General features: G+C 37.5%; 1 protein-coding gene across 1 annotated transcript; it reads right to left on the bottom strand.

Annotated features, from left to right (window-relative positions):
- Positions 1 to 3,172: 3,172 nt before the first annotated feature.
- Clec14a (C-type lectin domain containing 14A) lies at positions 3,173 to 5,178 on the bottom strand. The gene has a single exon (XM_046461136.2). The coding sequence runs from the start codon at positions 5,089 to 5,091 to the stop codon at positions 3,616 to 3,618; it is 1,476 nt and encodes a 491-aa protein (XP_046317092.1). The 5' UTR covers positions 5,092 to 5,178; the 3' UTR covers positions 3,173 to 3,615.
- Between the last annotated feature and the right edge of the window lie 19,809 nt (positions 5,179 to 24,987).

The following is a 24,987-nucleotide window of genomic DNA, read 5'->3' on the forward strand; positions in this document are numbered from 1 at the left end:
ATCAGAACACAAAATTCTTCTTGATCACTTATATATTTTTCATAATACACAAGTTAGGGGAAGACCAGAAAACAAGACTCAATAAATGTAAAAGGATTGGAACCGTATAAACTATGTTTTCTAACTCATGATGGAATTATATTAAAATAATACAGCAGGAATTTAGGGAAATTTGTAAATATGTGAAAATTAAGCAACATCATCCTAAATAACCAGTGTATTGAAGGGAAAAAAAACACAAGGGAAATTTAAAAAATACTTTGAGATGAATGAAAAATGATAACATGATGTGATCAAACTTGTTGAATGTCACTGAAGAAGTAAGTGCCCAGAAAGATATACTGAAAATTCATATATTGGAACAGAAAGATCTCAAATCAATAACCCAAATTTCTACTCTCAAGAAACTAGTAAAAGAAGGACAAAGTAAATCCAAAACAAGGATAAGAAACAAAGTAATAAAAATATTTGAAATATAGAGTAGAAATATAAGGGAAATCAATGAACCCAAGATTGATTTTTCAAAAAGATCAACAGAATGAATGGACTTTTAGTTAGATTGACTACTAATGCCTCCCCATCAAAAAAAAAGGAAAAAAGCAAAATCCAAAATGGAAGAGAGAATATCACTAGCTATGAATACTATGAATAATTATATGCCAACAAACTAGATCACCTAGAAGTAAATATTAAAATATTCAGGGGCTATGAGTCATGGGTTTGGCAATTTACTCTTAAATGATTCAGAAAAAAAAAAGAGTTATTTTTATGGTACTTTTAGCTTCTGTAAATACAAAATTATTTCAAAAAGAAATAAAAGGAAAAATAATAATATCATGCCAGGCTACTATTCCCTGTAAGCTTATTACTGTAAGAAAGAAAGAATATCAAAGTTCAAACAATAATGGTTTACCTCTAATCAGTGGCAAACATTCATTAAATACACGTTTCAACACGTTTGCACATATGTGTCGTGATTTCAGATGTGGAGCAGTTTCACAACCATCCAAATTTGTGAGGCAGTTCAAGCACATGGCAAAAATTAACTGTGAGTTACTGGAAATGATGAAGTCAAGGAATTGAAATTCATTATCATGGGAGGAGTCGTGCAAGATGATTTAAATTGTGTAAGATGATGACAGGTTTTAGGATAGAGAGATAGGTCATCAATTAGGTTCCAAGTCTTCATTGTAAGGAAATGAGTGGACAGGAAGCTAAATGATGAGTGTGGGAGTAGAAGTTTTTGAGCAAGAAAGGCAGGAACCTCAAAGATACTGATAAATAATAAAAAAGTGATAGTAGAGAAGTAATATAGAGGCTGAACACTAACCCTAACTTCAAATAGGCTCAAGAGACCATATTTGGCTGGCTGTATTCTACCACAGAATCAACATTTTAAGGGAAGACTTCAGAGCCAGAAATAAAAGGATATTCAGTGCCACTTGGTCTGCAATTATCTGTCAAGAAATCAAAGAAGAAAACAAATAGTTTTTTTGATATACTAATAAGAGGAATAATAAGGAACAATAACCAAATAATACTGATACCCATTTATTCTTCACAAAGAATATTTAGAGCCCAAAACCCATAATACCATATGTTGCCTTATAAAATAATGACACATTCTCTGTTGCATGAAATAATAATACAAAAGCATACAGCTTTAAGATAGTGTGTGCATGTGTGTGTGTGTGTGTGTGTGTGTGTGTGTGTTATAGGTCAGTTAAGTTACAGATGAAGGTATTTTTTCAATCACTATATGCTCTATTCAATAGTTACCTTCTCTACTAAGAGTTCATGTAGTAAAGAGGAAAACTATAACACTAAAACAGAGGTGAGCTGAGAGTTGGGGAACATTTGGCAAGCCATTATTGATCTAATTTTTAGTTTCACTTAAGAAATGATAACTTTTAAAGTTCCTTCAAATGTTGCTAATTCTATTTCACTTATGATTTTACTTAACTGTAATTACTTAGAAACATATTTAGCATATGAAGCAAATTATCTATTACTTTATTCCTTTAATGTTAAAATACCAAATATAGAGACTTATATTTAGAATAATGGGCTTATACATTGAGCTTTTTTAATTTTCTAGTAGATTATTTTATTTTTTGGTAATTTACTAATTTTGGTCCATCCTCCTTTGTATACATTATACACTCAAGTATATCAAAATAATTCTGTGAAAATATGGCATAAGCTTTTTCCTATTTTTGTTTTTCCTCATTACTGAACTTGTTTCTCTAGCTCTCTCCATGAGCTAACCCTTTTGCACTTTTAAATTCTTAGCACTTTAAAACTAGAATCAGAAATCTTGATACATCTACATAGTAATTTTTATTATGTCTTAATTTTTTGTCACAGAAATGCTTCATTTTGATTACTCCCTAATAATACCAAATCATAACTTATTGACAGATTTTTTTATTTATCATTTCTTCCTTCTACTCTTAATTCTGTGAAAAGCTGTTTACCATGCCTTTGTCAAGGGAGACTCTTGTTAAATTGTAATCATTCCAAGATGAACATGTATTGTGACTGCACATGCTTATTCAGAAGAAAAGGAAATGAATTGACAATCAAGTTTATCCATGAATTAAAAAGTGCACAAGCATCTACCAACTTTGAAAGAAACCCAGTTTACTTTTGCTTTAATGCACCCAGAAGGTTTCAAATCAATACTTAGCATTAACGTTTTAATTGAGAATTAACATCACCATAATTGGAAGTGAGGATCAGCATCCTAATATTTAGGATAAGGTGATTTGGTTGCAGAGGTCATTACACTGGAGAGCACAAACATTGAAAAGGGAAAACACAAATCATTTGTTTCCTTGGGCAAGGGCACACAGAAAACACTTGAATTGGTGGTCAACTATAATTTGCTTCCAGAGCCAGAAACTCTGGAAACATTCCACTGTGGATTTATAGCAGAGCACACAAGTAGCAGTGACTTTGAAATCAAAGGATAAAAGAACAAAGGGAAAAGTGACCAGCTCTGAAAGATCTGTTCTATCACAGGGCTTAAGGACTTTCCCATCAATCTAAAAGGAATAGGTACCTTGTGGTTATTCCCAGCAGACCCCAAATTTTGTTACAATTCCCAACATGCTCCTAAATTATTCCTAAATAGTTACTTCTTGTGGGAGCCAACATATTTGAGTCTGGGTTATCAACAATCTTTTATTTATTTATTTTTTTAACTGGGAATTTCAAATCAGTAATGTTCCCAGCTGAACAATATAGACAGATTTCCTTCCTATTTTGATAAAAAATAACCTTTAAAAATGTATTGTTTTCTATTTGCTTCCAGTGTCTTGAAATGTTCTGTTACTTCTCTAAATTCTCCAGAACATAAGAAAATACTGTCCTCCCCCCCCCCCCCCACACACACACCCCGTACCACCCTGCCCACCAGTACCACACTAAGACACTTCCACCTCATCCACTTTCCGGGAATGGGTGTGCTGTTCAGATGAGTTCCTTGGTGGCATAGAGGAAATTTGAAGGGGAATTTCTGTAGAACTCGCCATCTCACAAGTAAGTTCCTCTTTTCCCTTTTCCTTGAAATTGCGAAAGGATGTTCACAAGGAGTGTCCATGACTTGTTTCCCTACGTGTTGCTAGAGCCAAGGGAGGACCCTGCCAGCGAGGCGCCCTCTGCTCTGTCCAGCACACCAGAGTTCCCGACCTTCACCCCATTGTCTGTGCAATGTGCAGAACCGGAACGCAAAGTAGCGGTCTCAGCATCAGTCTCCTTGCCCCCCGGGGCCAAAGGCCCTTTCCTTGATGAGGACTGAGGGCTCTTGTGAAAGCAGAGTTTGAAAAGCCCCAGCACTGTCATAGTCAAGATCACCAATACTACCACTGCTATGCTCACGAGTATGAAGACCACGGTGGATGAGGAGTCCAAAGTATGGGGAATGAGAGAGGAAGATGTGGAATTAAACGTGGAGGTCACGCTTCCTGATGGGGTGATGGTGGCCTTTGACTTGATTCCAGGGGACATTTGAAGGGTCGATATGGTGCTCTGTGTTCCCCACTGAAGAATCTCAGAAACAGATGTTGCAGAACTGTCTTTTCCACTGACATGGGGTATCTCTCCTGGCTTCTCACGGACTGGGGGTGACGACGGTCTCTTTGGCACTGGGCTGGCTTCAGTGAACAGCTGGAGCCTGGTGAGCCCCGTGGTTCCCCCAGAGGTAGGCTGTCCTTCCCACTTTGTCACACAAGAGCGTCCGTCTTTCCCCAACTGGAAGCCTGCAGCACATTCACAGGCAAAGTTTCCCAAGTCATCTAGGCAGTTAGGGAGCTCTGAGCATCTGCCGGCACGGAGATACCTCCCGGGGCAGGGACAGAGCACCGCCCCAGTGGGGAGCCCTTCCCAATGAGCGCCATTCTCTTCCTCGACGCAGGTGCCTGAGATGGAGAGCTCCCCCGGGCAGCGTGCACTCACCTTGGTCCCAGGAGGACTGAAGTCCAAAGAGGAGCTGTACATCTGGAAGGGAGCACGATAGCTCAAGTTAGACGCAGCCCCGGGGCGCGGCGCAGGGCACAAACTCTCAAACTTGTACTTGCACAGGTAGCCATTGGCGCGCGAGTGGCAACGCATCTCCTTCCAGCCCGCGGGCTCCACCCCACCGGTGGCCTGGAGTCCCGCGCAACTCCGCACAGTACAAGAGAGTTGTGGCTCCTCCACCCACGGCAGCGTGTCATTTTCGGACTCTCCGGAGTCGGGGGACAACCAGGAGAAACTCCTCAATGGCTCGTTCTCCAGGGTGCAGTTGGAACGTCTGCGCTCCAAGGCGACCCAGAACAGAAGGTCTTTGGAGCCTCCTCCAGGCCCGGGGCCTGCCCTTAGGAGCGCGAGCACTGCACGCAGCTCAGCACCACCATGCACTGTGCTGAGAGACCCGCCGCGCAGGTTGCAGGCCTCCTCGGCCGCCAGCCGCTTGATGGTAGCGTGGTGTAGACTGTAGCAAGCCCCAGAGGCTGAGCAACCCGCGCGGTCGGCGGTAGGGTGCTCGCCACCACCAGGCCTGGGCCAGAACGCCTGACAGAGGAGACACAAGGCGAGAGCCGGTCTCATCGTGAAGACCCTCTGTCCACAGCTGCTCCCAATTTAGATCTGCCCTGCCCCAGAGCGCAGAGAGGCTCTGGAGCCCGGTCACCGCCCTAGACAGCTGGCTCCCCCCACCGGGTGACCCCTCCCCTCTCTTCTCCTCCGCCCCCGTGCCCCAACTGCCAGAATCCCCACCAGAGTCCTTGAGGCCAACAGCTTCCCCTGGGCCGCGACAGGAAATGTGTCCATAGCTTAGCCAGGCCCGGTGCAGTCTGATTTATTCTGGGGTCAGGAACACAGCTGGCGCCTGAACACTGGGAACACAGACCAGAAGGTCAAATGCCCTGTTTAGAGCAGGAGAAAAAGTTAAGTTGCTACTAGGATGAAGTGTATCGCTTTCCTTGCTCAGGGAATTTCTGGACCTGGATCCCAGAACACATTGGTGAACATTGGCAGGAAGGACTGGAAAAAAGGGCCCACGCCCGCGCATTGTGTTTCTGTCCGGGATGGTGGAATTGGCGTCACAGTAATTTGCAGACGGCTCCAGTCTTCAGGTTTCCTGCTCTTGTAGGGAGATAAAAGTCATGTGAGAAATCTTAGCATCTCCCCTCTACACCAGAGGCAGCACTATTTAACCGCAGATCTCTTCCAGGGGCTCTGCTTCTCTATTCTGTCAAAGGAAATCCAGTCGTCCTGATAGCTAGTCAAAGAATTTAAAATTCCTTCGGGTATTTTAAATGGGAAACACTTGCTTCTTAGGTCAGCACTGGCCTTAAAAGTTTATTTTCACCCCCACCCCCTTTGAAATAGCCCATATTAGTTTATTCAGGAAAGGAAATCTATTTCTACACCTAAATGAAATATTAGGGCTATAGATCTTAACTGTTAGGTGGTTAGGTTTTCTTCAAGCTTATAGGTCAGGTACAAATGAGTTCATGGACTTATTAATATTAGAAACAACTGCCCTATGTATGATTTTATTCTTGGAACTATTTTAATATCATTTTCTCCCATGACTAAGTATCAATATTTATAGCAGTAAGTTGTAAAAGTCTCCTTTCAGAACATTAGCGTTCAACATCCTTAAAAATTTAAAATATGTACTACATTATGATGCATATTGTATGCTGTAAAATGATACTTTGTAATTTGAAAGATTATTGAATCAATTTCTTCAGAGTACCAAGAAGTGGCCTATTTTAATATAAATACCAATATTCACTTGGAAGAGGGGAAGAAAAGATAAAGGAAGGAAAGTTTCAAAATCTATATTGTCTGAATTTCTTGTTAGTAAACTTAGACAATTCAACATCATTTTAGAAAATATACCATTTTATCTTGACTAACAGTGACCAAATGTGTTGTAATCAGAAATCAGAGTTTCAACTAAGCACTCATAATGATGTATGATGGTTTTAAATATCCTTCAGAATGACAGTTCCCATTCCATGAACAATGAATACCACCACACACTTAGGCTCATTTTGTTAAACTGCTCTGGTTAATGATTGTTGAGAAAGCAGGTATCAGGCTCACATCTGCATGCTCCCATCTTATGTGTTTATATATATATATTTTATCATTCTTCTCACTTTCTGTTCGTCCCAGACATTCCATGTATTTTAACAAGCCATAATAAACATCATGAATCATCATCCCACTTACGTTGCTTTTGCTGACTGTGGAGTTTCACAGCAGGATTTCTCTCCTACCCTTTTTGTTTCCCAATTTAAAGGACATTCATTAGTGCTTCATTTCAAATGTCTGAGACATCCAAATATGGTTTTGCATTTAAATTAAGTAACTTAGTGTCTTATGAGAAAGAAACATGAAAATCCCAAAATCAAATTGAATGAATTTTGAAAATTCTTGATCACTTGGGTTATCTCTATATGCCTGTGCAATCTATGACAGACAGTGCTTGGGTAAATGTGTCACTGCGGTGTGGCATATTTCAATAAAACCTTTTTCAAACTTAAGTAGTTCGTGGAAATTCTTAGATATTTTAAAAATCACTTGGGATGAGATGAGGTTTCAAGAGTAAAAAGGATTGAATAACTGAAAAGTTTATAATAAATACATGATCTCACTCCCTGGCATTCTGCCTAGGTAGTGGCATATTACAAGAGAGGAACATATTGACCATAATGATTATACATCATAGTCTTGGCCATGCCTGAAATGATGTGAGAGAAGAGTTTGAAAAAAAAATTAGTTTGAAATAAGACACATATCATTTCATAATTAATTAGTTTGTATTGATTCACATGCTACTAACATTTTGAAAAGTACAGTATCTGAAAATTTAGAAATGGAGAAAAGCTCTTATTTTTGAATAATACATTTATTAAGATTCAATAGGTTACCATTTTACTTTCATTCATGTCCAAATACTTCAAAATCTGATAATAAGAAGTGTTAATCTATAGGTTTTTCTTGTTATAGATGAGAGCAACTATATTGGAAAAATCTTGCCAGTATTTCTTCTAATTGAATATTTGCATACTCCATACCTCACTACTCGAATGAACAAGTGTGAGTGTGCATGTGTGTCTGTTTGTGTGGATGTTTATAGCAGTTCTGTTCATGTTAATGACTATCAGAATCTCTCAAAATGCTCAGAAACAATAGAGAATAGACTGTGTTATATTCATTCAATGAATATGACATAACCATCAAAATTAATGAAATGTAACCACAAGTAACAATATGAAGTAATGTTAGCAATACAATGTTAAGTGACAAATTTCCAAAAGATCATATAGGCCATTATTTTTTACAACATTAAAAATGCTAAATACTTATATATAAAATATATGTACTTTTTAAGAAAATAAAGTTGTACAATGAGATAAAAGGAATAATGGAGATAGGGTGATGAATGCTTTGGGCAGGAGACAAATGAGGGCAGATCAGTGAAATTTAAGCCAATTGTTAGTCTGAAAGAGCACAATAAATAAAATATTTCCTTACACTTCTAGAATTTTTAAATAATACAAATTATGTCTGATACTTATTTGTTCATACACTAGTACAAAGTCACTCAAAGAACTAGAGAGAATGTATAAGGAAAGCAGGTTCAGCCCAACATTTCAATTTAATTATTAATTTAGAATATCTGAGCAATTCAATATGGAGAAAGAAATAATTTTCACGAATCACATGTAACCTGACAAATTTATAAAGTTTTTGATCCCCAATGAATAAACTCTATTATTGTTGAAAGGGAACAACATCTGGGTCTTAGTATATTTCTGAGTTCACTTAAGATATATAAAAATACTTGAGGAAATTGAAATGCAGGCAGCATTCCAGCAGAGGAACATGGCATTCAGAAGTTAATCTGTAGAGACTAAGAACTGTGAGAGTCCATAGCCTTTTAGAACTGGACTGGACCTTAGCAAAATGACCTTTTTAACTGGTGAGTTACAAGTGTTCATCTTGGTTTGCTTGACTTTTTTTTTTTTTTAAGTAGGTCCATAGAACTTTGAGTTCTTCAGTGTTAGAGTCTGTAAACAAGTCAAAATAACATCTGGCATTTTGCCAGAGAAATGTTAGAGTCTGTAAACAAGTCTGGATGGTGCCTGGCAAAATGCCAGAGGGAGTGGTTTGTGAAGTAACTCCAGGGAGCCATTAAGTGTGGAGATTTCTTATTGGTTGACTGATGTATCTAGTTTATGCTAATTAAGATAAGCTGTGTGAAATGTATAAATACCTCTGTTGTCCTACAATAAACGGCTTCCACTCCTGCTGTATCAATCTACACAAATTGTTCGTCACCCCCGGGGTTATTTTGCCCAGCCAGCCAGGCTGCGGCACTTCAGGACCTCGTACTGGTTCTTCTTCTCTTTTAATGAATATTCTCTCTCCCAGGTAATTTCATTTCATGTCTTATGAGAAAGAAACATGAAAATCCCAAAATCAAATTGAATGCCATGGTCTTGGGTATCTTCTCTATGCCAGCAATGCCCAAACTTATACCTACTCCATTCTTCTTGAATGAGCTCTAAATTCATATATCCATCATCTACTTAATATTTTCATTTGTATGTGAGACAGAAAAGAGCAAAGAGCCAAAGTTACTATAAGAATCACAGCTGTGGGTGACTAGTATTCAATCCCACTGATAGCTATCCAAGATTTATGCTAAATCCCAGTTTAGCATGTCCTCCTAGGGAGAAGAAGCTGGGGTATTTATTTACCTAATATTGTCCCTCAAACAAGGAGCTCAACGTCACATGGCCTTAGCTCTTTCCAGCAATCTCACAACACGGGGCCAGTCCACTGTGGTGTTCAGAAAACACCGGGAAGCATAGGATGCCCCGAGGATACCTGTGAGCAGAGAGGTATAACAGCATTCAAGATAGTTGGTTTCATAAACTTAGCCTTGCTTTATTCCCACCATCCTTTCACTTTCGGTTTAAACATCCCCTCTCATAGCCCTGAGGTTTAGATCAGGTTTGTTGCTTTACTTGGTCTCTTTGTCTCCTGTACTTTTCTCCCTCACAGTAATAACACAAATGTAAGTATACAGCTATTTGTGTGATTTAATACCAAGGTCATCAGACATCTTGCTACTCAAATACCAGCAACATTGGCAATAAAAGGCATATTTAGAAATGCTGAATCTCAGCCCTGCCCAGACACACTGAAGCAGAATTTGCTTATTAACAAATTCCTCCTTGATTTGTGTGCGCACTGGTAGTTTGAGGAACACTGCTCCACTAGATTGTATTTTCTTGAGAGCAGTGATTGTCTTCTTTGGCATTTATTCTAGGTCCCTAATGATGAATGTATCTGGAATACAGTTAGCACTCAGGATGCACACATGATGCACATGCATGCAGGCACACACATATAAAGTACACACAATATAATAAAGTGCCATTTAGAACAATGCAATAATTAAGTATATGGAATTTTCTAGCTTTTTGTCAAGAATCAGATCATAATTCCATGGGGTCAGCGATGATCTAGCCCATTGGCTAGCATGTCTTCTAATAAATTGACCTGAAGTACTACTTCAAGACCTGTTGTGGAGAAACTTCCATTATAACAAAGTGTGCAGCATTTTTATTTAGGTTATTGGACAGCTTTCCATGGCTGATCCAGCAGTAGCTTCATGTTATGATCTGTTTGGGGAGGATTTGTATTGTGTGTTTGGTCATGCCATAAGTTCAGATGTGTGCTTTTTTTGTTGATGTCTGTAGACTTTCCACTTCACAGAACTGGAAAAAGAAGAGAAAAAAAATTATAGCTACTTCAATTCAAATCCTATTAGGCTTATCTGTTATCACTTTGTAAGTACTAGGGATAATCAGCAGTTACCTTAGCATTTACCTTGTAGAGTCATGGAACCTCGAAATTATTGTTAGCTACACTTAATAGCAGGCTCATTTTAAGATCTATGTATGTGACAAATTCATACACCCTGTGTAACAGAGTCTATCTTGATATATATATATATATATATATATATATATATATATATATGATTTATTCTTACTATTATAAGGCATTTTCAAATCCTATATCTAGTTAGACATTAGATTCCATTAGATTTTTTCATAATTTTTTCTTTCATCTTTCATGTTCTTTCCATTCACATAAAGATTGTCAAGTTCCTGCTCATTAAGAAGGTGTCTATGAAGTACCCAAATTATCAAAGGCAATGGAATTGAATGGAGAATTCATCCATTCATTCAACACATGTTATTGAGCACCTACCGTATCCTGGCACTGAGCCACACACTCAGAGTACAGTGATAAATAAAACAGAAACATCTTGCTTTAAAGAGACTGCAAGTAAATTAACAGAATAACTACAAAGAGTGACAAGGCTGTGAAGAAAAGCGGGAGGGAGCTATCCAAGAGGATTATGGAGGATATTTACTTAGACACACTGTTCCTGGAAGAGAGAGGATATGTCTTTGAAGCTGAGATCTCAAGGTGAAAGCTAGTGTCCTGAGAGTAGAAACAGGATCAAATTCTCCTGGAGGAGTGAGTGGGAACCTGTGAACTATGGTTTAGCATCTAGTCTGTGAACACAAGAGCTCCCTTTTCAAGGGTATGGGTTGCGAGAATACTCCAGGAAGCACTTTTGACTTTGATAGGGTATATCACTGTAGCCAGTTGATCCTGAATTCTGTTAGAAATCTGACCCATAGTCACAACATTACATGTTTTTATTTTTAAACATCAAAAGCATCCTGCTTAAAATTTCATTTCATGATGAAATTACATGAACTGCTTACTTCAGGTTTAGATTGTACTTCAAGGGAGAAATCACAGATATCCTTAAATCTCTTTCTTCCTCCCTTTCATGAACAATCAGCCAGTCTATCCTGTGATTCCATCTTAGACACATCTCAGATCTACCCACTGTGCTCTTTCTGTTCTCATCATCTCAGCCCAAGCCACCTAGACTCTTAGAATAGTCTTCTAACCAGGTTTCTTGCGCCCACTCCTGCAGCCATCCCCCACCCCTCCCACTCCACTACCCTCTGCCCTCAGCAGTTATTGTAAGATGCACAGACACTCAGATTGCACCTACTCCTCCCACATACCCTCTTAAAAACTCTCCATGGCTTCTTGTTGCCTTTAGCAGAACTAGAAGCTCCTGCTCTGGGAACATACTGACTTGTTTATTTTCTATTGTTTCCTATGTATTCATCCTGGTTTCCCAATGACATTTCTTGAAGTCATTAATACTTGGCAATGGGACTACATCTGTACCCTCTAGAGCAACTAGAATAGCAATGAGCACATTGTTTGATTAATATCAACAGCATTAACAGCATTAAACTCGTGGGTGTCCTGCTTTATCACTGAGCTTGGTCAGAACCCTGATTTGCCTTTTCATATTTAAAATAATTAAACACCTGTTCTACTTGACCAATCAGTGGCCTGTGGCTTTTTTGACCAATCAGTGGCCTAAGGGAAGTTTTCCTTGTTCTGAGCTCTTGGTCAGTACACACAGGGAATCACTTGTGAGGGTGAGAACTAACCCAACAAGGCACCATCCACTTGTAGCTGACTCTGCTCACAGAGGCCAGCACACCATTGGGTTCTTTCAAAGCAGTTGGACCAAAGGTAGCCTTAAGGTGTAATTCTTTTAGTTCTTTAGATACAAAGTGAACAATTTACACATGATACCAGAATTAAACTGTGTATGCTGTCAAAAGAATTCAAATTGAGTTATCTCTTATTACTTACAGAACACAAGTTGAGTTGGGAAAATATACCCTCCATTGACATAGTGAGAGGTAGAACTGCATTCTTTCCTCTTTCTATTAATATCCTCTGAGGGCTTAATTTCATGTCTGTAAGGATCTTGGTGAATTTTTAGGCTGTATCCTGAATAGTTATTGGGGCTTATATTTGTATGTATACCTTTAATTAATTTCAAATATTCTGCAGTCTTATTCCAAAAATGAATAAGTATTACAAACAAAGGAATTTAGCAACAACCAACTCCAATTGAGACCCTTTAGGATAACAACCAAAATGTCTTTTAGCAAAGATTTGGGTTGGTTTGGATTTCACCACCAGGAAATTCCTCTTGATTTATAGATATTTTACTTCCTCTCAAGAAATTGTTTCAGTTCTCCCCATCCAGAATGTAAAAGAAGTAATATTTTTTTCTTTTGCAGTATGTTTATGTCTTGCCTCTCAACTGATTTTTTAACTTGTTTCAAATTGCAAGCACCAGGGGATTATAATGCCTTGGATAATAAGAAAAAGAAACAGTCATTACAGGTTAGGAATTAAATTCAACTAATATTTTAAAAATCCACTTGGAAAAAAAACAGTTAATAAGATAAATTATTTTAATTTCTTCACATTTACAGTGAAACCACCCACTCATCTCCTTTACCGGAAAACTAGATGCATAGCAGAGAACTGTTTCATCCCATGTCACTGTTGTGCCTCAGGTCCCTTGGTGCCTATTGATATCAGTTTTCCTGATATATACCCTTCAGCTGGCTTCCACCTACCCACATTACCTCTCCAAAAGGAATTACTTCATTGATTTTTAGCTGTAATATTTACTCACTTTTAATAGAAAACGCCAGGACAGCAGAAGGATTTGTCTGATATTTAGAATTTTTATAAGAACCCCTAAGTCATTTTCTCTGAATTAAAAAAAGATGCATGTTCCTTTGAAATCTCAGAGTACATCTGTTACTCAACATAGACTGAGGCTAAATCAGTACATTTATTCTTGCATACTATATTTATGATCTCATAAGGCCAGAGTTTTAAAAATGCCTCCTAGTGTGTCTCCTGCTAATTGTGCTTGTCTCCTTTATCCATGTACAAATGAGTATTCATTGTTTTAAATTAGATCCCCTAATAAAGTTAAAATACAAAGGGAGGCTGGGAGAAATGAAACCTATTATATCCATGTAGACTGTTTTGTGTTTTTTTTTAAATGACACTTGTTCAAAAATCCTGAGCTTTTTTTTTTTCTGAATGATTCTTACAAGAACATTGTCTAAATCCTTCTTTGCTATACTCTTATTAAACTCAGAGTGTATTATATCCGTTTAGATTCTTCTCCAATGTTATTTTGTTCATGATTACTAATCACCAGTTATTTAAAGGGCATCTTATCAGGATTTCCTGACCATCCTCCTGGAAGGCATCCTGGGAAAGTGTGCCTTTGGCAGCAGCCAGCATGCATGTGTTATTCCTTTGGGTTTGGTGGCAAGGCTGTTGAAGAGAGGTAAATTCTCCTTCCTTCTTGTTTCAGAAAACAGTTAAGTCATTTTTGCCTGGGGTAGAAAAATAAAGGAGAGAAAATTCTTTTTAGCAAATAGCATGTTACAATTCATTTCATGTTCCTATTGCAAAACAAGCAGCAGTTTGACTAAACAAAATCTGGGACTGAAGAAGCTTATGACTGTGTTCTCCCCCCACACACACACATGCCTCCTCACACACACCCCTCCTTATATTGACAGAAAGCTATTTGGGAAACATTGAGAATCTAAAGACTGCTTTTGTCTGAATTAACAAATTATTGTTCGAATGTTTAAAAATGGCATTTTTATTACATTCGTAGATGCCTCGAACAGGTAGGAGATTTTTCCAAATGAACATGGAAACAAATACAAAGAATGTTACATGGACCATTTATTTTCTAATAGTTGTATCTGAGAAATGAAATTTGACTGTTGACTGTGGGTGGTGAATGTTGCCATAGCAACCTATTCCTTAGGCAAAACCAGAGGGTGGTCATGGTGATGAGGGTAAAAGTCAGAAAACAGACTTGTCAAGATATATTTTTGGGCAATCTGATGAGATCATGAATATTTTCATTTGAGGTAGGTGAGGGAGAGTGGCTCTGGGAGAACCAAGGGTCTGAGGTGAGAGGTGCAACATGGTGATTTGGTTTCAGCAGCTGCTTTTCAAGGTCTAGTTGTGTGGTTCACAGAGTGATGGGTCTTGCATATGCCAGCTGCAGCAATGCCAGCCAAAATTTGGGAGAATTAAACCATTTTCTCATGCATATAATAACAACAGGAGCTCATACCTATTTCACCAGGGTCTCTTTTGAATATCTTACATGCTATAATTTCTTGTAATCTTCACAAGAACTCTCTGAAGTATTATTGCTGTCCCCATTTCACAGATGGAAACTGAAGCACATGGAAGTTCATTAGCTATCTTAAGAAAATGCAGCTGAGGGCTGGGGATGTGGCTCAAGAGGTAGTGCGCTCGCCTGGCATGCGTGTGGCCTGGGTTCGATCCTCAGCACCACATACAAACAAAGATGTTGTGTCCACCGAAAACTAAAAAATAAATATTAAAAAAATTCTCTCTCTCTCTTTAAAAAAAATGCAGCTGATAAGCAACTAAACTAAACTTAACAGGAACTAAACTCAGACAACCGTCTCTCTGAGTCAGTGCTGCCTTAACTTAGTTACCTTGGGGTTCAATGTGACAAAGAGCAGGAGTGAATGAGGGACATAACTGTTGAGAAGGTGCTACTTTTATTTCCTCAGAATTTAAAATTATCTTAAATGAAGGGAGGATCCTAGCAGCAAAGTCCTTGAGTAGAATAAACCATAAGTTACTTTAACCTATTGAGAATTAAATAATAAAACAAAGAACGCAGGGGAGGGCAAGTCAGACACTGTTGGCACGAAGCTCCACCGGCTCTTGATGTCTGTCAGCAGTACCTGCTCCACCAGCGTTGGGTACAAAGTCAATGGCCAGGGATTATAGTGCCCTCCAGGTGACCAAGGCAAGCAATTTTAACCCCTTTGTGCTTTGGTTTCTTTGTCTTCCAAAAATGAGAATAGCTGGCTGTTTGTGTTGCAGAGGTGAGTGAAAATTAAATGATGTGATGAATGTGAAATGGTTCTTAAACCCAACAGGACAAAACAAACATAAAGGGAGTATTATTAGAGTTAATGACCAACAGCATTATTTTCAGCTTTTCCAGGCCTTAATAATGAACGGGTATGTATTTGCTTATCTAGGGAGGATGTGGGACAGGAGTCTGGCTTTAAAAGGCAAACAGTTCTGGCTGGAAGGTTATTCAGACAGGGGATAGGAAAGGAAATCTGTTTAAAATGGATTTGTAGGACCATAATAGGAGCTAACAGGTATTGACAGCTTACCGTATGCCAGGCACCATTAGAAGCACTTTTGCCTGCTTTAACTCATGTATTCTATACAAGAACCCCATGTGTGAGGAACCATTTCCATTTTATTTTCCCAACATTTATAGAGGAGGACCTGGAGAAAGTAGATATAAAATGAACTTATCCAAGGTCACAGAGCTAGTAAATCACAAGTCCAGATCTGAAACCTGTCACCGAACACCAGAGTTGATGCTTTCAACTTCTATACTGCACTGCTTCTATATTACATATAATTATTACATTAAAAATTATAGATGTAGTACATCAGTATAGGTGTGTGAATTTTTTAAAATTTGTTTTCAGTGAAAGAAAAAGAAACTAGTTTAAACTGAGTGATACACATGCTTAAGTACTGAGAGAACTGGAAAACATTAACTCTTGATAAAAATGCCTAAATATTTTTAATATCAGTTATTTCACAGATGAACAATTTTATGAATGTGATAATAAAAGAGAAGCAGTAAACTTCCAGCTGAGATGCCCAGGTTATGCTGTTATGCATTCAAATGTATTAGGTAGTGGTTCTAGATGCAAAATTCTCCTGGGAATATAGGATATATGTGTCATGTCTATTTCTTGGGAGCTTTCAATGTAGATGTGGAGGTGGGAGTTTTTCTTCGTGGGAAAAGGTAGCAAACAAGAAATTCAAATAACAGGCTGAAGGACTTCAAAGAAATGCAAATACTTCTGGTGGCTTGGGGTGGGACATAACTATGACTTGGTTATCCCATCTCTTTTTGTCTGTAAGTAACATTGTTATTTGTTCTGTTATATATTTCATTTTGAGGGGGGTACTGGGGACTGAACTCAGGAGCACTCAACCACTGAGCCACCATCTCCAGCCCTATTTTGTATTTCATTTAGAGACAGGGTCTCACTGAGTTGCTTGGCACCTCACCATTGCTGAGAATGGCTTTGAACTTGGGATCCTCCTGCCTCAGCCTCCAGATCCATTGGAATTACAAGTGTGTGCCACAGTGCCTGGCTATATATCTCATTCTTGACCTGTTGGCAATACATATTACTAGTTACTAACTTACTTATTATCTTATGCATTCTGTCTTCTCACAAATTGCTTGTTTACCTGTTGTCCCTACTTAGCATATGACACGAGTTTCGCTTACATACCTCATATGATCTGAATGTTTGTGTCCCTCCAAAACTCATTTGCTGAAACTTAATCACCAAGGTAATGGTATTAGAACGTGGGAACTTTGGTGAACGCTCTGCTCATATGAATAAGCCTCAGAGAGCTGCCCTGACCCTTCTACCTTGTGTGGATATAGCAACCAGGCACTATATTAAAGCCAGGAAATAGGTCCTCACCACCAACTTGATCTTGGGTTTTCTAGCTTCCAGGCCTGTGAGGAATAAACCTGGGTTGTTGATAAGCCATCTAGTTTATGGGGTTATGTAATAGCTGTCTGGATGGACAAAAACAATGTCATAAGTTACTAACTTAGTCACTGTTTGTATATATTTAACATTTTTTAGGTATCTCAGTCATCTAGTTTGTTTTATAGTTGTTTTTTTTAGAAAAAATGATTATTCTCAAATAATATAGCAAACTCATGGTAGAAGGTAATGATGTTCATCGGAAAGTAACAAAATGTAAAGACTGAAGAGAAGGGAGCTAAGGATGGAGTCTCTGGGAATGCCCACATATAGCAAAAGGAAAGAAGGCAATCCAGGCCAGGAAGTTTCAGAGAGGTAGGAAAGCCAAAATTTTGTTGTTGTTGTTGTTTTTTAAGTATCATAGACAAAAGGGAAGAGTTTTAAGTAGAGAAGATACAGAAAAATATAAGATTAGAGAAACAAACCAAAAGACTCCCTGGGAAAAATCTTTCCCAGAAGAGAAAAATCTCTTCAGAAGTTTGACCACAGCCTGGTTCTCAGGGAACAATGGCAATAAGCAAAGAAGAGTATTCATGAGGTATAAGGACTAGGGAGGGCCTGTGACACGGAGGCTAAGTGCCAGGCATTACACTCATTGAATCAGACCTCAGCATTTAATTTGAGGCAATTTAACCTCTAAATCTAAAGACTCAATTCCTGAACTGTAAAAAGGGATACTAAGAGCACCTGTAGGGTTATGAGACAGTGAAAATCTACTAAATTACAGCTTTTATTTTTGATTACCAGTTTTGATGGTTATTAGTAAAAAATGGTAAGAACATGGGAGAATTCACCAGAACAACAGGATGGTTCCTTCACAGGACACAACAAGATGTGCACAGAGTATAAAAAGGGGGCGTGGAGGGTTGACAGGCTCATTATCTGAAGCTGTCTTAGGGTATGCTCATCTTAGCTGTCTCCCACTTTGATTTCATTAATCTGTAGGTCTAGAAAAATATGAGTACATTCAATGCCTTTATTATGCTTACCCATAGCTGTATTTTGGGGACAGTTTCAAGCATTGCTTTTAATGGGATCCAGACTCATAACAAATTTTTCCTTGAACAACAAAGGGATTGTAAAGGGAAGCAGCAAATATTTGGGCATTATTTCATTACTAAGAGGTCTGTCAAGGAGTCCAGATACAGTCCTTTTCAGGTATTAAAGAGAAAAATTAAAAAATATAAACTCATCCACAAAATTCTCTTATTAGTTATGACATAAATAAAAATATAATTTGGGCTGGAGTTGTGTAGCTCAGTGGTAGAGCACTTGCCTAGCACGTGTGAGGCACTGGGTTCAAACCTCAATACATATAATAAATAAATAAATAGATAGATAGATAGATAGATAAATAAATAAAGGTATCATGTCTATCTACAACTAAAAATATGTTTTTTTAAAAAAACATATAATTTTAAAAATTATCCACAAGTTTTATACACACAGTTAAATGGGTACTAAATTAAAGTTAAATGGGAGCAAGAAATTCTGGTGTATGATTGCTCTATAGGGTAACTATAAGTAACGTTAGTGTATTACCTAGTTGAAAAAGTTAGAAAAAAGGATTTTTGATGTTTTCAAAAAAGAAACAATAAATGTCTGAAAAAATAGACATACTTATCCATCTGTACACAGCATGCCAGATATATCTGCATCAAAATATCACATGGTACTCCATAAATATGTTAAAAATATGTAGGCCATTCATTTATGGATGCTTAAAAAATATCTTAAAAGTCCCAGATCCATTGATTCCTTTGGAATCACAGAATGAAATTTAACCTTGACTTAAAATTCACTTCTATTCCCTCCCACCAGGCTTCTAACACAATTCAGTCTTGCTGGGTTAGTCATGTAAAGAGGATGAGTAACAACAAGATATCAAGGCAGACGCGGTGTAAACTGAAGGAGGATAGTCATGTTTGAGATAATACAAAAACAATACTGGGGAACGGTTATGGAAACACAGTTGAATCAATGTAAGAGATTAGCATATACTTACCAGATCCTGGATATAAGGCAAGGGACCAGTTGACAAACAGTACAATTATATTTTATTTTCTGAGAGAACAATGGCTTACACAAAGCATACCCACCAAGAAAAGGCTGTAAGTGCGACTCACATAGATAAGAACTTGATTATTTTAAAATGCAACATAGGTAAAGTAATTTAAAGATGAGTAATTTAATTATAGGCCCAGCTGTTTATGAGTGAGAAATGGCAAAAATAGATCCCCACTTTCACAAATGTGCAAATAATGTAATGATAGTCAAAATATGAATAAAGAGTCACACAGTGAGGACTTTTACAGTGTGTCCTTATCTATTTTCAAAATATTTATATTTGAAAGTGTTCAGGAAAGAATAAATTTAAGTTTTGGCATATATATTGGAATGCCTTGCTAAATAAAGATTGTACATTAAAACTCCTTTAATTCACACTTTGCCTTGTTTTTACAAAATGGGAGGTGGTATAACATGCACTTGTGGGAAAAAGAAGTAAGTTATACACGTAAATAATAAATTATTTCCTTTAATCTAAGAATGAAGAATAATATGTTTAGATATAATTTGAGCACTATCATTTATATTCAGACCACAAATATGAAAATCACATAGACTCTTTTTTTAAAAAAATATTTTTAGTTACAGATAAACACAATGACTTTATTTATTTATTTTTACGTGGTGCTGAAAATAGAGCCCAGTGCTTCATGCATGCTAGGCAAGCGCTCCACACTGAACCACAACCCTGGCCTCCACATAGACTATTACTGGTAGTAGTTTGCTCTTCCTGGAGTGGCTAAATTTTCCAAGCCAAATTATTTCTTGAAACATTGTAGATGTGGCTTAGCAAGGTAAATGGAGAGGGACAATGGGAAATACTGTTTGACATTAAAATTTTCCTGAAAAATATGGATAATATATTAGAACTGCATCTTTTCATTTTAAATATGATCTATACCATCAAATTATACATACATCCGACTTAGAGTTAAAAAGCACAAGGAAGTATGTCACTAAACGAGTTTTCCTCTGACCACTGCTACCTATTTCCTACTACCCCTTCCCTCAAGTTTGTATTTTGATATTGACCTCCACTTCTTTAAATCACACGTTTATATTTTAACCTCTTGATTTTCTCATTTTAGATGGAAGGAGAATGAGGGTCATTTTGTACCCTCTACCTACTTTACATATGCACATCTCCCCGACTTTCATTTCCCAAATTTGTTCTATGGTTTTTTTCAATAAATGTAGTAGTTTAGAACAGTATTAGATGCACAAAATGGTTGCAAGAATGATACAGAGAGTTCATGTATGTTCTGATCCCAGTTTTCCACATGGTTAAATCTCTTCTTAGTTCAATATACTGGTTCATATCATTTCTATTTTGGAGAGGTCACTTGGAGACTAATAACTTGCCCCTGCTTGGGTTGGTTCATCTCAGAGCATACTAGAGCTCTGCATTCTGGGACCTACATTCACATTTGTCTCTCCCTGGTGGTGCTTCCTTGCTTTCTGGATGGATCTCTCTCTCTCTCTCTCTCTCTCTCTCTCTCTCTCTCTCTCTTTCCTGTTTAGTTCTTCATTTTCTTGAAGCACATTGAAAAACAACTTTATCTCACTCTTATCTCATTCTTATATTTCATTGATATGTGTCAGGTAAGAAAATTTAAGAAGAAAGTGATTTCCTGGTAGTATTGTGAGGCATTATGGAATTGTCTTCTACATTCCAGTGTTGTTCCTGTGGTATCCAAACTATTCTACATCATGTTCAGGCCAGTCTTCTTAATCCTTCTTATGAAACCTGTTTTTTCTTCCTTTACACTTTCAGAATCTTCTTTGTCCCTGATTTACTGTCCAGTCTTCATTGAGCCTTTTAAAAATGATCTTGTTTCTAATTTCTAAAGCCTCTGCTCTCCTCTCTGGAGCTTGTCTGCTGTCTTGGATTTAGAAGCAATGAACAAAGCAGTCTATTGAAGGCTCTGTGTGCAGACTCTTGGCTTCTTGTCTGAGAGCTTTTCTTCAGGGCAGTCTCTAAAACAGAATCTACAATGTCAGTCAGTATTTATTGCTCTTTCCTCTTGACTAGTTAGACTATTTAGAGTCCTTAGAAAAGGTGCTTCTAATCTCCCATCTGAAGGGCAAAAGGCTGGCTGCTCACCCCCTATTTTATGGTATGGTCCTTCAGGCTAGAGACAGTGTATTTTATATTCTGCAGAGATTAAAACTCCTGGGGTGATGAAGGAGCTGTTGTCTAGCTGCACAGAAGGTGAAGAAGATCTGAGGATCTTACTCCTTTTTTAAAAGATGTTCAGCTACAATTTAATTTTCAGTTCCAATCTTCCCCCACCTCCAGTCTGCAGAGGTTAGTGGTAACATTAATTTGGATCTTTTGAGAGTTCTCATTGCCAATTTAGGGTTTAGTTTTTTAGTCCATCTACTTTCCAGTTTTCAAAAATGTATCACAATTTTTATTCTCTCCTAATATTTTTGTCCTTGTTATGCTATCAAAAAAAATAATCCCTTTGTTATTGTCTTACTGGGGTTTGGGAAAGAAATGGCGATAATGCAAATCTCCAACTCATCATTTTAATAAGTGTAACCCTATTGTTAGCCAATGAGAACAAACATATTATAAGAGGAAAAATATATTTCTATAGCCATTTCCTCTCATTTGATGGGGAATTAGGGAAGGAATTAAATAGAAGCATAATGCTTAATGATCTTAGATTTGGATCAGACCTTTAACTGGATGGATGCTAAATTCATAAACCTTTCCTAACTGTTTAAATTTATTTCAGTGCTATGAGTCATTAAAGCAAAGAGAAGAAAGCAGTTACATTGTACTTCAAAACAACACTGAGCATGTACTGGAAAATATTTTTTTTCCTTAAAGAGAAAAGGTTAAGACATCAGGAAGCTTATCTTGATACCCTTACATTAAAGTTATTCATACAATTACTGAGTAAACATATTAGGTAAGAATGATGACAAAGATTCTGATATGATATATTGGAACAAGATAGGTTTGGAAACAGTTGAGGATTTCCTTAGGAGATAAACCTTCTCACTGCACAATATGCTCACTTGCTGATCAGAGCATGCACTGGTGTGAATGGCATGACTGCAACTCCTTCTAGGCAGTGTTGAATAAGCCTTTCAGGATATTCCCTTAGACTATCATGGAGCTTTTAAAATAAATTACATTCAACATCATTAGAGTACATACTTATTTATGACATGAAGCCCAAACTGACACTAGTATCAAGGCAGGCAGTGTTATTTTTTTTTCTTTATACCAAAATGATGTACAACAAAGAGATGAAAAAGAGTAGCTTCCATTTTCTGAGTTGGAGATTTTTCTTTGCAGGATTTTTTTCTTATTATTCTCCTTGAAAAAAAAAACAGAAGAATGGCCCATCTTGAGATGATTATGCTGTGCTCTAACCACCTCTCTCTGGGAAAATTACACTTACAGGTAAGGATTAAAATAGAAGCAGCTCTTTAGAAGGGCAATTTACAAGAGATTCCAAAATGTTCATATCCCTTAATTATTTATTTCAAGAGACATTTCTTTGCCTTGGATGAGAACTATTGTAAGTACATTCCCCCCAAAATAGAGATTACCCTCTTATTTAGAGGAATACGGGATCAGAAAGCTCCCAAATGAAGCCTGCTTCCCTTCACAATTTCTAAAGTAGATACTGCCCTTTAACATTCTTCTAGAGATGAGAAACCAAAACAGGAAAGTGTGGGGACAATAAGAATAACCTTTGTGACAAATATTAAGTCGAGGGTCTTTCTTAGAAGTCAAGAGCCAGAGAACTGGATTGGGTCAGGGAATGGAGAGAAATCAGGAACCCCAGCACCCTGGTAGATGGCCCTAATGCTAGAAGCTTTGAGCCTAATACCCTGGGTTCTGTTGTGACTCCTGGGGCAAATGGCTACAGTTTTTATTGACTGTTTTTTTTTTTTTTTTTACTGGCAATGAAGATAAATCTTAAGTTGCCATAGAGATTGGATATGGGGAAATGATCTCAAGCTACAAAACATACAGCTGCTAAACTTGAAATCATCTATTAGAGGAAATTCTTTAAGGAAACATTCAGATGACAGTAACTCTACCTACAGAGTCACCCGTGTCATTAACTCTTCCTGGAGGAGGCCTTAGGCATGTGGAAGAGACAAGCACTCCTGTGAATAAGATGAATTCATGGTTGAAGACACCAAGTCTGGAGAAACTTGCTGCACAGCAATAGCGGCTGGAGCAACTTCCCTGTTCTTATTCCCACTGGTAGCCTGTCCCCACTTTCCAACAAACAAGGGAAGGCTTCGGCCATGCTACCCATTTTTACTTAGCCAAACAAGTCATAAAACATCACTTCTGCTGCATTCCGTTAGGAATATATGGTTCCAAACCTGGCTCAGTAGAAAATACAGACCTTACCTCTTACGTGAGATGGGAGATGGAGTGTGACCATCTCTGGAAAATAAAATCTGCCGCTTGACTTATTAAATAGATCATGTGCATCCAACTGTTGGAATACTGGAAGACAGGAAAAAAAAAATGAAACACTAGAAAAGCACTTCATGAAAAGGGTTGCTCATGCTGCAACTAAAAGTAAGGTAATGTGGGTTATAAATAGAATTCTGAAAGTATAGTTAAATAGAAAAAGAAAGGAATGTGGTGCAATGCTATAACTCGGTAATAATGGAAAAATAGAGTGAATAAATTTCTGAATAGTATAAAATGCCAAAATGAGCAATAGAATAAATTATTGAAGTTGAATAGATTATTACTCTTTCAAAATATTGAAATAATATTTGGAGATTTTGCCAACACTTAAAAAAAGAAAAGAAAGGAAATAAAAAGATATGCTGAACCAAGAAAGTTTTATAGGTAAGTTCTATTGAGCATTCAAGGACTAGATAATTTCTATGTGTTTTTCTTCTTCTTCTTCTTTTGGTACTGAGAATTGAACCCATGGGCCCTCAACAACTAAATTACATCCCCAATCTTTTTTTTTTTTTTTTTTAATTTTGAGACAGGTTGCTTAGGACCTCACTGGCCTCAAACTTGCAGTCCTCCTTCCTCAGCCTCCCGAATCACTGGGACTACAGGTGTGAGCCATCATGCCCAGCAATTACTGTATTTTAAAAGTTATATCAAGTAACTTTTTTAAATGGAAAGCTAAGCAAATGTTTTATAAAGTTGTATAACCTTGATTTCTGAACTACATAAGGATAGTAGAAAAAAATCTCTAAACCTAGTTCATGTACTAACACATATGGAGAATTCTAAAGTAAATTTGTTAACTAAATTTGGCAGATGTTAAAAATAACCCAGTGTGATTATTAGGTGTTAACTCAGTAATTCAAGAATTAGTCAAAATCGGGGAAATGCATCAATATCTGTTAAGGTCTGTGAACAAGTCAGGATGGCACCTGGCAAATGTTAGAGTCTGTAAACAAGTCTGGATGGTGCCTGGCAAAATGCCAGAGGGAGTGGTTTGTGAAGTAACGCCAGCGAGCCATTAAGTGTGGAGATTTCTTATTGATTGACTGATGTATCTAGTTTATGCTAATTAAGATAAGCTGTGTGGAATGTATATATACCGCTCCTGTCCTACAATAAACGGCTTCCACTCCTGCTGTATCAATCTACACAAGTTGTTCGTCAGCCTCCCCCCCTCCCCCGGTTATTTTGCTGCAGCCGGACTGCGGCAAATATCATTTACCAAATATATTTTAAGGCAAAAATACAATGCAGAAAAGACATTTGATAAAGTTTAATACTTAAGATTAAAAGAAAAGTTTCAAAAACAAGAACTTAAAGGAAACTTTCTTAGAAAAATCACTAAAG

This window comes from Marmota monax, unplaced genomic scaffold (genome assembly GCF_021218885.2).
Source record: "Marmota monax isolate L192 unplaced genomic scaffold, Marmota_monax_Labrador192_F-V1.1 WCK01_AAM20220418_F8-fsc00001, whole genome shotgun sequence".
Taxonomy (NCBI): Eukaryota; Metazoa; Chordata; class Mammalia; order Rodentia; family Sciuridae; genus Marmota; species Marmota monax.

What these genes read in the sequence shown, in the direction of transcription:
- Clec14a (XM_046461136.2), bottom strand. Translation starts at nt 5,091, where the DNA reads ATGAGACCGGCTCTCGCCTTGTGTCTCCTCTGTCAGGCGTTCTGGCCC.